This window comes from Leuciscus leuciscus (genome assembly GCF_965113295.1).
Source record: "Leuciscus leuciscus genome assembly, chromosome: 3".
Taxonomy (NCBI): Eukaryota; Metazoa; Chordata; class Actinopteri; order Cypriniformes; family Leuciscidae; genus Leuciscus; species Leuciscus leuciscus.
The window spans coordinates 54,693,304-54,709,537 of NC_138727.1; the positions used below are offsets into that span (position 1 = coordinate 54,693,304).

General features: G+C 35.2%; 1 protein-coding gene and 1 long non-coding RNA gene across 2 annotated transcripts in view; one reads left to right on the top strand and one right to left on the bottom strand.

The window, feature by feature from the left end:
• The first annotated feature begins 1,305 nt into the window (after positions 1–1,305).
• LOC309493934 overlaps positions 1,306–16,234 on the top strand; it is a 189,043-nt gene continuing 174,114 nt past the window's right edge. The window contains exon 1 of the long non-coding RNA XR_014204110.1: positions 1,306–1,320. This is a non-coding gene — a long non-coding RNA (uncharacterized lncRNA). The remainder of the gene's footprint in view (positions 1,321–16,234) is intronic.
• Positions 2,104–7,664, bottom strand: LOC309493795 (GTPase IMAP family member 9-like). Its single transcript, XM_082163046.1, has 2 exons — positions 7,634–7,664; positions 2,104–3,260 (listed from the first exon to the last, which is right to left on the bottom strand). Exon 2 carries the CDS (start codon positions 3,221–3,223, stop codon positions 2,327–2,329), a length of 897 nt encoding a protein of 298 aa, XP_082019172.1. The 5' UTR covers positions 3,224–3,260; positions 7,634–7,664; the 3' UTR covers positions 2,104–2,326.

Here is a 16,234-nt window from a genome sequence, read left to right on the forward strand (position 1 = left end):
GTCAAAAAGAATACATTGATTTTATTGATATCTAATCAATAAAAATGAGGCAACAGATTACAAGCAATATTATTAATTAAATTTAACAAATTAGAATTGAGTAATAATTGATCAAATTAATTCCTTAAAAGGTAACCATTTAAAATGAGTAAAATTTACAAAATATCTTTTATTGCCAACATTGAAGACACCTGGTGTTAACAAGCAGAATCACTGAAGGAGAAAACCATAATTAAAGTCACCATTGAACACAGCGCATTTGTAAGTTCAGGGCCGGGTTTCCCGATAACGATGTATCTTAGCTCTTAAGAGCGCTTTCTACGTGCAAGGTTACGAACGCTCGCAGCAATTCCACGAGCGTTTCCCAAAAATGCACTAAACATGAACGCGCGAGAATGCGCTCTACGTGCTACTTAAGAGTCGCTGTCCATTCGTAAAGTGCTGAAACAACCTTATATGGAATCGTATTCTGAACGTTTAACCTAATAATTGTCATCTGTTGTGGATTAGCAATCAAGACAAGTCTATATAAAGCACCTACAGGCGGAGGCACTGACAAAATGGCTGAACAAAAAGGAAAAAAAAAAGAAGAAAAGATACCTTTCAAAAAGATGAAATGAATGTCCTTTTAGAGGAGATAGAGCGAAACAAAGATGTAATTTTTAACAGATTTAAAGGATCTCTTTTATTTATTTTTTGTTCATTCATTTAATTTTGATTAAAATTATTAGATTAAATTATTTCTATTTTTTTGTTTTGTTTTCTGACCTTTTTAATTATTTAATTTATACATTCATTTAACCAACAACAAAAAAGAGTAATAAAGTGTACAATAAAGTACAATCAAAACCTTATATTATAATCACATTGCATTTGAATAAAGTTAAAGGTGTAATCTGCCGGTTGTCCTGCAGGTGTCCTCATAAATCTGTCTTCTTACGATGCACTTGGGGATGTACGATTACTCCAGAGCACTCGTAGATCTACGAAGATTTTCAAGTGCTACTTAAGCTACGATGCTTTTGGGAAACAGACCATAATATTAAGATCAGTCGTACGATCGTTTTTACGATCAACTTAGGCTTACGATGCTTTTGGGAAACGCAGATCAGTGATAGAAATATGAGAAATAGTTAGCAAAACATGCAGTGTATTAAAAACAAAGTCAAAAAATTTGCCTGCCATTTATTCTTTTTCAGTTTCAAAGATATTTTATACAGTTTCAATTTATATTTTCATAAGTTTCTTGAAAAGTTGCGTTCATTATTATTGGCACAAAAGTAATTCCATACATGTTGCTTTATTTAACAATTTAACAATGTTTTACAGTGTATACCTCAAACCACCCTGAGAATATCCAGTTTCATCTTATGTCACAGTTTAAGAAGATTTCCCTGTGAAATTACATAAAAGCAGATTGAACATTCAGAAAATGCCTATTGTTTCTCAGAAGAAAAAATAAAGTCATACAGGTTTTGAACAACATGAGGGAGTAAACGATGACAAAACTTTTTTTTTTTTTATCAACTAGGCTATTCCTTATTATAATCATTTCCTCCCATATATAGCAAACTATGTGACATTCACTATGTATAAATGTGTAAAACTGTCACGTGCCTTGTAAGTTCAGCGATGTACATTTGCAAACCAAATTTGATTTTTTTTTAGAGATTAACAGATTAATCTAGCTATTAAAAATAGGTTTGTTTATTTGGTGTGAAACGGTGAGTATTATTATGTTTTATGTTTGTCCATGTTAAATTGTGCCTCACATTCACAAGCTGATAGTCTGATTATAACCAGTGTCAGTCCTGTCTGTAACTAGCAAACAGTGCTACTGTTCATTTAACACTGGGAGTTTCTGTGTGCCTGTATGACAAATTTCTATAAATAAATGTAAAAGGAATATAAATAAAAAATACATAAATATTTAAAAACTTTGTGATTAACAGTATTATTTTTCATTTATTATAACAAAAGGCAAATAATGTGAAAAACTAAATTTTTAAAATAAAAGAAGGACAACAAAAGGAAAAAGGTGTCAGGTTTACAACCTTAAAATAATAAAAAAATCCTCAAAAACACAGAATCACCAGCATGTAAATGTAAACCAGCAAATGTAAATACATATTACAACGCTAAAAAAAAAATCTGACTATTACACTCTAGTAGTACAAGAATAATTTTTTTATTATTATAATAATTACTTATTTTGAAGCATTGACTGCCTATATGTGGAAGTAAATGTGTTTGTTTCAAATGAGTTTGTTCTACTCATGTTATATAGGCTACATGTTTTGTAATGATACAGTCTTTTCAGTTTTTCTTAAGAGCTATCATTTCTTGCCAAAAAATAGACTCCAGATCCCACTGCTACTGCTGCCAGAACGGCCACTGCTGCTGCTACTCCTGTTGTTGCTGCTCCTATTGCTGCAGTGAATGCAGTTCCCATCATATATGCCACACCTCCTGCTGCTGCACCTGTTGCTGCTCCTATTACTGCTGCTTTTACTGCAGGAATTTCAGTTCCCATCATACGTGTCACTTGTCCTGCTACTGCTGCTGCTACTGTTAATACTACACCTGCTACATATCCTCCCACTGCTCCCACTGCTATTACTAATGCTAATGCACATTTCTTGAGTAGAAGAGCATTCTGAGTCTTCTTATAGTCCTGTTCTGTGTATCTCTTGTATGCATTCTTTCTCCTCAGTGACTCAATCTTTTTCAGAAGCTCAGTGACCTGAGATCGATCTTCATTTTTGTTGTTAAAAACATGAACACGATAATCTTCTTTTTGACCGTGTAAGTGATGTCCGTGAGCAAAGAGCACTATTAAGTGATTTAAGAATATTGCTCCAAAATTATCCTCGATCCATTTCAGAACTTTACTGTTCTCTGTGAAAACCTCACTCAGTCTGGTCACCAGCAGAAACACATCAACACTATGAAGAGTAAGCATCTTCTCTATTTGAGTCTGAGCGTCTGTGATCTTCACTGATGTATCAGAGAGTCCTACAGTGTCGATCACTGTGATTGTTTGTCCATCCAGCTCTGTTTGTGCTGATTGACAGGTTCTGGTCACAGCCTCAAGAGACAAATCTTCTGTAAATGTTCCTCTAACACCTATGATGGTGTTTCCTGAAGCGCTCTTTCCTGATCCAGTCGAGCCCAACAGCATAATATTGATAACAGGAGATCCTTCCATGATGTTCCTCTGCATCTTGTCTGTCAGTGGAGTAGATTTTTTTCCTCTCTCTCTAATATTACGAGGAAACATATTTTGTTAATAAAATGAATTAAACGTGCTGCCTTTTACACAGCTTAAATATATATATAGTGGTGTAACTGTACATGCAGAGGCGAACCTACATTAAGGTCGAGCCCCAGGCACAATTAATTAATAAGGCCATTCTAAAATATTTTTTTGTTAATATATCTTTGTTACCTAGACATAATTACACAAAAAGTAGTCAAAACACATCTAACCGAACATAAATATTTTTTTTATAACATTAAAGTGCTTATTTTTTTATTAACAAAATGTCAATCTTCATCTTTATAGTAGAAGATACAATAAAACTTTCAAGATACAATACAATCTTCATATTTATAACAGACTGTCACCTTAAAAACTGTGCTTTGTGGTGGTGACAGGAACAAGCTATTTAATCTTTATTTTATTAGTTTAAGAGCTGGGGAAAAAAACGAATTACTAATTAAATAATGTCAACTAAGTAAATGTATTGATTAAGGCTGCCAATACTGAAGATTTTTCTAGTCGACTAGAAGTCATTCATTTAAGCAATTAGCCGACTAATCGCATGTTAATATTAATTTAAAGGCACAATATGTACCTTTTTGGCTTTAAAAATAGCAAAAATCACTATATCTATGTTATATATTTTTTTTTTTGGTGTACTTACATTATCCCGACTGTTTCCAACAACATTCAAACCAGGAGAAATTTGTAATTTAATTTGAGAAACGTCCCGTTTCTTTATTTCCGTTTTGTCGCCGTCAATGGTGTCATATCCGCGTTGTCCCTGGTTTCTGCTCGTACTGCCATGGCAACCAGAGCTATGAACCAGAGCCCTCTGATAGTAACCAAAGCGACAGACGGTAGTTCGCAATGTCTATTTGCACGCTGTTGTTGTTTCGTTCAAACATTATGGACCATGGCAAGCAGACTTTGGATAAAAAAGGAGAACTAAAACGAGAATCAATATCAGCGCGGTGTTTTCGAGATGCCTAGAGCTCCCATAGACAGTATATAAACGAGAGCTCCACGTCCGAGACTTCGACCGCTTCTACATGTAACGTTACTTTATTAAACAGGTGAGCACATTTACATAAAACTAATCAATGTTATATAGCTCAACATGATGAAATGTTAGAATATGATCTGTATGTTCTTCTAATGTTGATCTAGCTTTACTGCTAGTCTCATACAGACAAACTAACACATACATTTCAACACATTCAAATGCAGTTTAGTGTGATAGTGTAATGTTAGACCAAGTGAAACAACGCTGCGTTACCTCACAAGTTTAATTTGTCTAATAAACTGACCTGTGACTGTGAGTAGTAATTCTGCACTCGCGTGTAACGTTAGTTCGGTAGAATGAAATGTCCATATTCCTTATATGATAGCTGCACAGCAAAAACTCCAGTGTTAAATGAACTCTCCTGGGAGTTTATATGGCTCCGGACTCAAGAGTGTTAAAGTGTTAAAATACGAGTGTTAAATTAACACTCAAGAGTGTTAAAGTTAATGAGATAGTTAAGTGATTCATTGAGTGATGATTGATCATTATTGAAGACACCTGATGTTAACAAGCAGAATCACTGAAGGAGAAAAAGCACAATTTTAAGTCACCATTATGGAGATCAGTGTTTGCTTTAGTTGGGCTTGTGACCCTTACATTTTTAACTTTAGTTTTTATTTGGTTGTTGTATCTGAATTATAACTACCAGATGAACAAAGAGAAAAGTTGATCAGGTGGTGTTGGTTATGTTTTGACATCATCATCATTTGACTTGAATCGCTAAACTCATTTAGAGTCTAATCTCTGGCTTAAATGTATATTGTTGATTACTGCATCACTGTGATTCTACAGCACAAAATCCAAAATTTTCTAAATAATCCAACGGATGTTTTAAAAGTTGTTCTGATGAAGATAAAAATCTTTCTTTTAGGCACACACAGACATCAAGAATCAGTGTATGAATCTCAACAATGGTGACAAACAGAATATTCAATTAGGAAAAGGAAATTACTAAAACACTTCAGATCATAATTTATTCATACCGCAATGCATGATGGGAGCCATAAATTAGTTTTGATTGGTGGCACTCAGATTGCACTGCAACATTCTTTATTATTGTCACCATTGTTGAGATTCACAGGCTGATTATTGATGTCAGTGTGTCTTAATAAATAACTTTTCAAAGTCATTTGATCAGAGCAACTTTTGAGGAATATTTTGGATTATATTGAAAATGCTGAAAATTGTTTGATATAGAATCACAGGCTGCTGTACAAGGTAGTCATAACTCTCGAAATGAGATTTGTGATTCAGGTTAATTTATGATTATGTCAAAACATAACCTGATCACTTTTTCTCTTTGTTCATCTGGCAGTTATAACTCAGATACAACTGCCAAACAAAATCTAAAGTTAATGATTAAAGGGTCAAGAGCCCAACTAAAGCGGACACTGATCACCATAACGGTGTTGTATTTATTTATTTATTTCTCCTTTGGTGATTCTGCTTGTTAACATCAGGTGTCTTCAATAATGATCAATCATCACTCAATGAATCACTTAATTAGCTCATTAACTTTAACACTCTTTGAGTGTTAATTTAACACTCATATTTTAACACTTTAAGGGCGCTTTCACACTGGCAGTTTAGTGCGGACCGGGGCACGGTTCGCATGAAAAATCGTTAATGTGAACGCTGTCATCGGACCCGGGTGCGCACTAGAGTACCGAACCCGAGACTAGCTGGAGGAGGTGGTCTGAGCTCGGTTGCTCCCGAACCGTGGTGCGGTTCGCGTTAATGTGCAAGCAACACGGACTCGGGTGCGCGCTTGTTCAGGAAGTATAGTATCCCGCGCATGCGTATCACTGTCGATATCATTGTTTGATTGCGTTTGCGATGACGTAAGATCACTGCAAATGCACCTGGGTTCGATACAACTAATTGAGTGTGAAACCAGACCAACGCTGCGGGGGGCGCCGGGAACTAGTGCACTCGGGTTCGGACCGCAGCAAACGAACCCAGTGGAAAAACGCCCTAACACTCTTGAGTCTGGAGCCATATAAACTCCCAGGAGAGTTCATTTAACACTGGAGTTTTTGCTGTGTGATAGCTGTCTCTTAGCAATCCCGAACTGCTTCATATCACAGTCATGATAAAAGCATTGATGTATTCAGTCATCCATAAACATTATTAGATCCATAGATTAGATCGGTCGGCTTGACGTTGACGACAAGATCCATAATTCTTAGCAAATGTTGCGTCATCAAACTACGCCTTTGTTATTGTAAATAGGTTAGCGACCCCTAGTGGAGAAAAATCCCATACTGTACGTTTAATTAGGCTGCTTAAATATATACTGGGTGCATGGAGGAATATGTGTGTATTCCGCACTCAAGCGCACGCATAAACTTGCCAAAAAGAAATGCACCTTTCATACGGATTCATAGACTGTAAAAAAATATGGACATAGTGTCTGTGACATCACCTGTAGGTTTTTAAAAGCATTTTTGAAGCACAAAGTGGGCGGAGCTGGCCGTCGCCATCAATCCTGGATAACTGAAAATGGGCAGAGGCGGATTAGCTGAGGTGACGTAACAGCTAACAGACAGCAGACAAACGACTAGTAGTGACATCAGCGGCAATACACCTGTCACTCAAGTGGCCACGCCCCTAATTATGCAGAACTTTAAGCTTATTAATATAATTTAAACGGATGAGATAAAAAAATTCACCCCCCTCACATTTGTCATGAAGGGCAATACCAGAACAACTTTTAGTAGCAGATATAAAAAATGCTTTATGTGCAACTTACATGTGTTTTTTTATTTTTATTGTTGATTATTATATCTAAAAGTAAATAGCAGCTGAATTCAATAATTTGGGCTCTGTTGTTAATATTATAGTAATGTTTAATTAAGGGCTCCCTATAGTTTTAAAAATATATATATATATATAATTTATTTGAACACATGTACACATTTGTTACACACAGTTTATTAAAAATAAAATAAAATAAATAAGCAATTTTTGAGCTCCTAACGCCTTCACTAACCCACTTCTCAACAATACAGGCAGATCACAGTACAGTCACTTGCATTTCATAAGATTAATTTACCGTAGCAATGTTTCATGATGTGATGTTAATCTCATTTAAATAACTTCCATTGCTTGTTTTGACAGTATGTGTGTTTAGGCACACTTGGTATGGCGTGCGTATGGGCATTTAATCGATCCGATCACCAACACAACACCAATGTCAACATACTAAACACAACTGAACAAATTATAAAAGTCTCATATAAAACTATGACCATTATGAACACTAATACATGACTGGATACCCTATAGATTTAACATCTACTCACCTGTGTGAAGAATCAATGTGAGCTCCACAAGGTTCACTTCACTTCCTGATGTTAAGCAGCCCAAACCAGTGAAAATACAAATCTATATAACTTCCTGGTCATGTGACCTGATGATGTCACACCACCTGTAATTTATTCACTAACCCTTGTAACACATACACAACTTGGATTTTGAAAATGTTATTTCGTCTATTTTTAACAAGGGGGTAATCTTTCAGAAAGAACTGAAGCTTCCCCGGGCGCCGCCATTGATTAGCGGACCATCACCTACTGTTAGCATCCCATTGACTCCCATTCATTTTGGCGTCACTTTGACAGCGAATAACTTTACATCTGAGGTGTTTAAAAACTTTATTTGTCCATTATTTATTTCTAAAGAAACACGAAAATGTATAAAGGCTCCATTACCTTGTATCTTACGTTACGGGTTGCTCACGTCACATCTACGTCATCAAGCTCAGTTTGAGTCTGCGCAGTACGCTCGACCATCAGGAAGAGAGTGCTTCTAATTGACTTCACTTTTTTCTGTTGAAGTCTATGGGGTCGCTGTGTCCATTTCTTTTACTGTCTATGATTTTTAATGCATTTTTGAAAAATATATATCTATATAACTTCCCGGTCATGTGACCTGATGATGTCACACCACCTGTAATTTATTCACCAACCCTTGTAACGAGATACAGCATCATCCATGCTATTAAGCCTTCACATATCAATTAATGCTGAAGAAAAGATCGAATGTCTAACAAATGTCCAACATAAAACCTACTTTACCGCACATTGTCAAATTTTACTGAATGTTTATCGTCAGACAATATTTGGTCAATGTAAATAAGTTTGTGTGTTCCAGAATCTACCGACACACACTTGTCGAATTGCAGTGAATGTTTGTATAGCTTATATCTGATAATTTGGATAATATTTGGCCATTTTAATACTATCAACATAATAATTTGATATTTTATTGAAAATAAGTTTAGTTTGATGTCACCAGTATTGTGATTAGTGTTTGCTTTTGTTAGGCAGTTTGAATGGGCGTTTTAACATTAGCTTTTCTCTTGCTGTTTTTAATTTTTTGTTATACACGTGAGAGATATCGCATTTCATTCACTTCACAAACATATTGAGCAGCAACACAAAAATGCTGAATATCAGACCTCACTGGATTCTTTTTCAGTTTGTTTCTGTGCTCCACCTTCAGCACATGTTAAACCTGTTCAAATACATCTAAAGTGTTATTCAGGAAACTTGGCAATCACGTTGTCATCCGTGTCAAAAGCAGCACTCAGATCTAAAAGAACAAGGATTGCCAAGTTTCCTGAGTCCCAAATAACTTTCAGATCGTTTAAAACCCTGATCAAGACTATTTCTGTGCTTCGCCTGAAAGCCAGACTGAAATTTTATTGGTTTTATTTATTTTATTTTTATTTTATTGATTAAGTTTATTGGTGTTGAGAGTTATAAATCTGTCAGTCTGGTTAGTAATAAGTGAAGCTGGTAATGCTGTTTGTGGAGTTGTTTAATCCTCCTCTGCTGAGATCTTCACAGATTTAATGTCTTCTTTTCTCTTCAATAAAACAAAATCACATAACCCCAATAATCAAAGCATTAGACACTGAAAAAGATAAGTGATTCAGGCCACAATATGATGATTACACCTTCATCAATAAACAGCCAACATCACCTGATCTCTTTTTCTCTTGGCTTTTTCGCTGCAACAAATGTGTTTAATAAACACATAATTATAGCAGCCAGAGGAAATTTTATATTAAAGAGTCAATGGTCAAGAGCCCAACTAAAGCAAACGCTAACCACCATCATGGTGACTTTAAAATACAACTATTGTTTTCATTCAAACGGAAATGAAATAAAGTCAGTCTGGTTAGTAATAAGTGAAGCTGGTAAAGCTGTTTGTGGAGTTGTTTAATCCTCCTCTGCTGAGATCTTCACAGATTTAATGTCTTCTTTTCTCTTCAGTTGATTTCATCTAAGGCTGTGTCTGAAGTCAGTTGTAGTTCTTGTGTTTCTCTTTCCTTCAGTGATTCTGCTTGTTAACAGCAGGTGTTCATAATTAATGCTCAATCATCACTTAATGATCTCATTAACTTCAACACTGCTTTAACTCTGTAGTGTGCACACATATGAACACTGAGCAGTGTTAATTTAACATGGGCGTTTTTCTGTGTACTATTACATAAATCTTACCTGTTTCATTTACATATGACTGACAAATATAAATCACATTCAGTTTATTAATACAATTACATAAATCTTATCTGTTTCATTTATATATGACTTAAAAATATGAATCACATTCAGAGTATTGATTGGTTTATGTTACAACTATGTAATCCAAATGCATGGGAATTTTACATGCAATTCAAATACATAAATCTTATGTTTAGACACAATTTTTTTTTTTGAGTGAATGAAATAACTAAACACAATTATCAATTTAAAAAAAAATGGCAACAAGAACATCCTTTGTGTGACATATGTAATGAAATGCACTTTGAGGTCTGTATCTGACAGCAGGCCATGATTGTAATTTTCATATTGTTTAAATTCCTCTTATGATCATTAATTTTGATGGTGTAAATGTATATCATGCTAACAATGAGTAGTGTGATGGCATGCTTGCCAACCTTGATTACCTGGTTGAAGTGAAACTTTCTTGACGGCTGAATATATCACACACGTTTGCTAGTATTCTCTTTAAATTGTAACAACTCAACCTAATCAGAGCCTAACATGCAAAATAATCATCAGAAATAAACAAATATTCTCCGAAAACATTGGACACAATATTTTAAGTATTATAAAATGTACAATTACACCTGAATAGACGGAATAGATCTCTTGTGCTCCTAAAAGCTTCTGTCGACAAAGTAGTAGCAGCAGGTAAATACAGATCAAATTAAAAAACAAACATTACTAAATATCACTAAAATGAAATAGAAAGCTGCGCTTACAGACGCTCAAATCCACACATAAACACACCACTGACGTCTTCACTTCCAGGTCAAGAAGCTGTCAATCAAAAACTCAGTAGCCAATGAGAACACACTGCTACTAGCCCCGCCCCCATGTATAAGAGCTGGAAAATAGTCTCCTGGGGACAATCAGGACATTTATGTACAGTAGATACGTAGAAAAATAGCAACAAAATAAAAATATTATGTCGACATATCACGTGTCAGTCCAGTGATGCTATCACGCAACACCGCGGGCGCGTTTCGGACCAAAAGTTTTCCGTCGCCGCGGCAACCTAACTGAGCTATGGCTAAACAACTATCATTGACACACTTAAAAAAAAAAACACGTCTAGATGATGATATACTTCTGGACCATGTCATACCTGAGGAGGAGGAGGATCGTGAGACACTTAACGTTAGTGGCTTATTTTCTCATAAATGCGAACACGAAAAATAAAATTAATATTTTATGTTCTGTGGAGAGCCAACCCTTCTTCATCCGGTTTGTAGTAGGCTATTACTTGTTACTTTTTTGTGTGTGTCACGACCGTTATGGCATGTGTAGCCTATTTCATAAATATAAAACGCATGTGTTTGTGGACTGATATTTTTCTAATGTCTGGACTCCTTTATTAAGGGAGTATGGATATATAAACAGTTTTAATATGTATTAAATGCTTTTTCTGAGGATTTATATTTCAAGTTTTTACTGCAAATGTCACGTCCATAATGCTGGGATTGCCCAATTTGAAAGAATTTATCCTCAACTAGATTTGTGGTGTAGGTATTGTATAGGCTAATGTTAAGTTCAAATTGGGTGTGTGTCGCGATTTCGGTTTCATATTGTTACAGCCCTAATTATTAGAATATAGACATTAAGAGAAAAATTGTAGGCTAATCTAATGCAAGTACTTTTACTTTTAATACTTAAAGTAGCCTACATTTAAAATCAGGTACTTTTTACTTAAGTAGGGTTTTCATTGTGGTACTTCTACTTTTACTGAAGTAAATATGTCTCTGGTTATTTGTACTTTTACTTAAGTATACTGAGATAGGCTACTTACTCCACCACTGTTCAAATCCAGAAGTTATACAGCAACTTATAGCCTATTTAAAAAAAGTTTTGTCAGCATTGCGATTCTCTTTGTACGCATACACTCTTTAATAAACGTTTTTTAACACAATTTAAACAACGTATTATTCAGTGCTACTTCTATATATTAAGTTGCTCAAGCAAGTGGTAAAATATTTAACCATGTAGTAGTACTTAGCTAGCTAGCCTATATTAAAATCGCAAAGATTTTAAATTAAAACTTAAAATTGACAAAAACAGCCAACTCTCATGCCTTTTCTTTTGCATTTAAGTTTTAAAACAATAAATCTTGCATGTCACAAATAACTTGCTTTTTCACCTCCACGAATGAGACGAGGTTGTTCATTATGTCGCCTTGTTGAGGTAAATTGTAGTTGTCCTTGCTTTACCCCGGTCTTAAAGTAGCCTAAAAAAGATGACTGTGAAAAAGAGTATAATTAAATTAAACGCATTTATGGTGAGATTATTATATTTTCATGTCAATCTGTGTTCATTTTGACCACGAACCATGCGCTGTCACTTTAATTAAGCGCGTGCAGCACAGAAGAAATAGACTTGGTGCGGAAACGATCTCTGCACTGCTATATACGCACCGCAACTGGAACGCATCGCCAGACCGCATCCGCGCGCAGTGTGAAAGCTCTAATACGGAGCCCGGGAATCAGGTGTGTATAAGCTTAAAAAAACCGAGGCCCCTCCGTATATTCACCAGGCCCACCTATTAATGACGTTCTGTATCCGCCACTGGTATCAACATAAATAATAATAATACAATATAATCTTTTGGGGGTTTATTTTCATAATCTACAGAGAACGTCATCATCAGAGGTTATTTTAGCCAAATTCTAGTCGTGTTTGCCGCACGTGCTCACAACCGTCAAACAAATATGTTTGAACGTTCCCTGCAGGTTATTTTGGAGTTTATGTTATATAAACTAATTAAAACATTGCATATGATACCAATATGCTACAGAGATTATTCAAATGCTGATATGTGTAATTTATTTATAAATAAAGTATTTATGCTCGGACACATTCGGTCTCTGTCGCGCACTGTCGAGCGCGTTCTCGGACACACTCGGTCTCTCTCGCGCACTGTCGAGCGCGTTCTCGGACACACTCGGTCTCTCTCGCGCACTGTCGAGCGCGTTCTCGGACACACTCGGTCTCTCTCGCGCACTGTCGAGCGCGTTCTCGGACACACTCGGTCTCTCTCGCGCACTGTCGAGCACGCTCGCGGCATTCGCCTCGCTTTTGTCGAGTCCCGCGCCTCATAAACACTCACACACCAGAGAAAAAAACATTGCAGCTCCTATGGCTGAGAGAGAGCCTACTCGGATGAAAACCGCTTCAGTGAGCTCAATTATAGTAACGCCGCATTTTTATTGACAGTAACGGTAACGGCGTTGTAATGGAGGAAACAGTAATTAGTTAGATTACTCGTTACTGAAAAAAATAACGCCGTTAGTAACGCCGTTTATTTATAACGCCGTTATTCCCATCACTGCTATTAATAGACATTATCCACTAAGTGTTAGTAGATATCTTTTAGGACTATCTAATTAAAGTGAAAGACAGTTGATATCAGTAGAAAGTCTATAACCTATCAACAGATTGCATACCTAACCTGACTGAAGTAGAACAAACACTATGGCCAGCACATCAGAGAAAAAAAAAAACACTTTTATTAAATAAATACAAAATATATAATACAACCTATTATTTACTACACTGTTAACCCTTGCTGTAAAAAAAGGCCAAATTCTGACAATATCATACCAGTTTCCATTAAAACAGTAATATACCATAGAAAACAAAAACAGCCTACAGGAATATACTGTGAATTAACAGTGCTCAAAATCGACACTCAGAGGCTGTTTTCCCCAATCACACCCTATACCCTCATTCACTATTCCTAACATTAATTCACTAATATAGTCCACTTGACAGAGTGAATGAAAAGAATGAGTGAATTGAGACACTGATGAACACCTGATCAGCAGAATCACTGAAGGACAGAGAAACAAGAAAAAAAAAAAAGAAAAAAAAAAGAGAAACACAACAAATCACTGAGTGTGAAAACAGTTTACAAACCAGTTTAACATTATTTCTTTCAGACAAAAGTTATTGTTGAGAATTAACAGATATTTAGTTGTTGATGTTTTATTGAAAATAATAAAGTTATTATCACCATGATGGAGATCAGTATTTGCTTTAGTTGGGCTCTTGAACCATTAACTTTATTATATCAGTTTTTTCTCTGACTGCTTTAACTATGAGTTTATAAAACACATTTGTTATGGCAAGAAGAAGTCAAGAGAAAGATGATAAGGTGTTGATGACTGTTGTAATGAGTAAGTAATCATCCTGGACATTGTCTGATTATCTGATCTTAACCAGTGTAAAAGCTTTGGATTTATTTGTATTTCATATTAATCATATATGTTAATCTATAACGTGAAATAAAATGTTTCTGTAATTAGTTATTCTGAAGAATGTTGAAATAATATAGTGCTTTAAAACATTTTGAGCTCTTGCTTAACTCAGACACACACAGAAATCATCAATCAGCACATGAATCTCAACAATGGTGACAATAAAAACTTTCATGTCGCAAAGCATGCTGGGTTCCAGGATAGTATCAAACTCCCAGCATGCACTGCTGCATGAATTAATAAATACAAATAAATTATTGCCACCATTGATGAGAGACATATGCAGATTTTTGATATCTCTGTTTCTACAAGACATTGTAGCTCCGTTTCTTTTTTAGGTTGTGCATTGTGTTAAAAAAAATCATCATCATCGTAACTTATTACTGTGGTTTCACAGTGATGGTAATATAACACTTTTGATACAGGATTAAAAACTGAAAGACACTTAGTGATTGAACAGGCTATATGATGATTTGTTTTTCATCATAATCAGTATAACTGCAATCATTCACAAACCGTGGGTATGCACAAGTGTAACATACAAAAACACAGTTCAATCAGCCAGTGAAAAACTAATGTTAAAAAGTCAAGAGTCCAGAACCCAACTAAAGCAAACACTGATCTCTATAATGGTAACTTCAAACCAAACATTTTCAATTAAACATCTCAATAACAACTTATGTAGATGTATGACAGAAATAAAGTCATACTGTTTAATAATAAGTGTAATAATGTGTAATGGCTGGAAGTCAGTTGTAGTTCTTGTGTTTCTCTATTTTCTGTTCTTGTGTTTCTCTTTCCTTCAGTGATTCTGCTTGTTAACAGCAGGTGTTCATCACTAATGCTCAACAATAACTTATTTCACCTATTCACTTATTATTCAACACATTCCCTTAATTATCTCACTGCAACACTGCGTCAATGTTACTTTTTACTTTTTGTAGTGTGGATTTTCCTGTGGGGTTGAAAGGGTTAACAGTGTAAGATAAAAAGACACACCCACAAGATGTATTTTAACAGTAATAAACTGTAAGTTATAAAACAGGTATATACTGGCAACACTGTTGCCAGTAGTTTACTGTTATTATTATTTGTTTGGGTCACCGTTGTGCAGAACAGTAGAGCCTGTGCTTCAGTCCAGGAGAAGATCTTCAAACATTGATGATATGCTGCATGTTGTTTTATTTAACAGGCGGTGATTGTGTAGTTGCTGGTCCAGTGGAAATCTCTTTATGAACAATAGTTTTTTAGTGGTTTCAAATGAAAGAAATTCACAGTAATACTTTGCTCACATTATTTATGCATTATACATTTTAGTTAATACATTGTTTAAATTGACAGTTGGTCAATTTAAGGCAGTCGGTTTCTGCAAGTGAAATTAGTTAACTCGAGTTTTAGAGCAATTTAGTGCATTTTTATAGTAACATACTATAGATTACAGTAAAGAACTGTACAATTAACAGTATATTACTGGCAACAGTGTTGCCAGTATTTTACTGTAAAAAAACCTGGTAAGGTCTAACAGTGTAGGATATCACGATCACATCTGAACCATCTGATTATGAGAAAAAAAATTATATTGAGCATTCCAAATGAGAAAACTCTCAATAGTCTACATCATTTCAAATGCCCGAGGCCAAGATCAAAAGTTATAAACAACAAATAACAATATTATTAATTAATACATTTAGCCTTTCATGACAGTAAGTTTTACAGAAAATCGCATTTATTAAATGCAGTTTAACGTTATAACAGTTACTCATTTAAGAAATAATCTCTGTTCCTGCTGCAAACTCGCTTCGGAGGATTAACAGACAAGACTATAGTTTAAACCCTTAACAATACCTTCTTTAATCGTTTAACCATTTTGTAACATTTCGTTTATTTAACGTTACGGTGAGACACAAAAGGCGTTTTCTCCTATAGAACCATAATACACCAAAACACAATATAAATTAACAAAATACATCATTTTTATTAGCTAACGTAACGTTAGATGTAATCCAAATCTTTATAATCCATACGCAAGCAAGAAACAGATCCAAATTCAGCCCTTCATCCACATCCAGCGGTCTCCATCTCCATTCTCAGCAGCGAC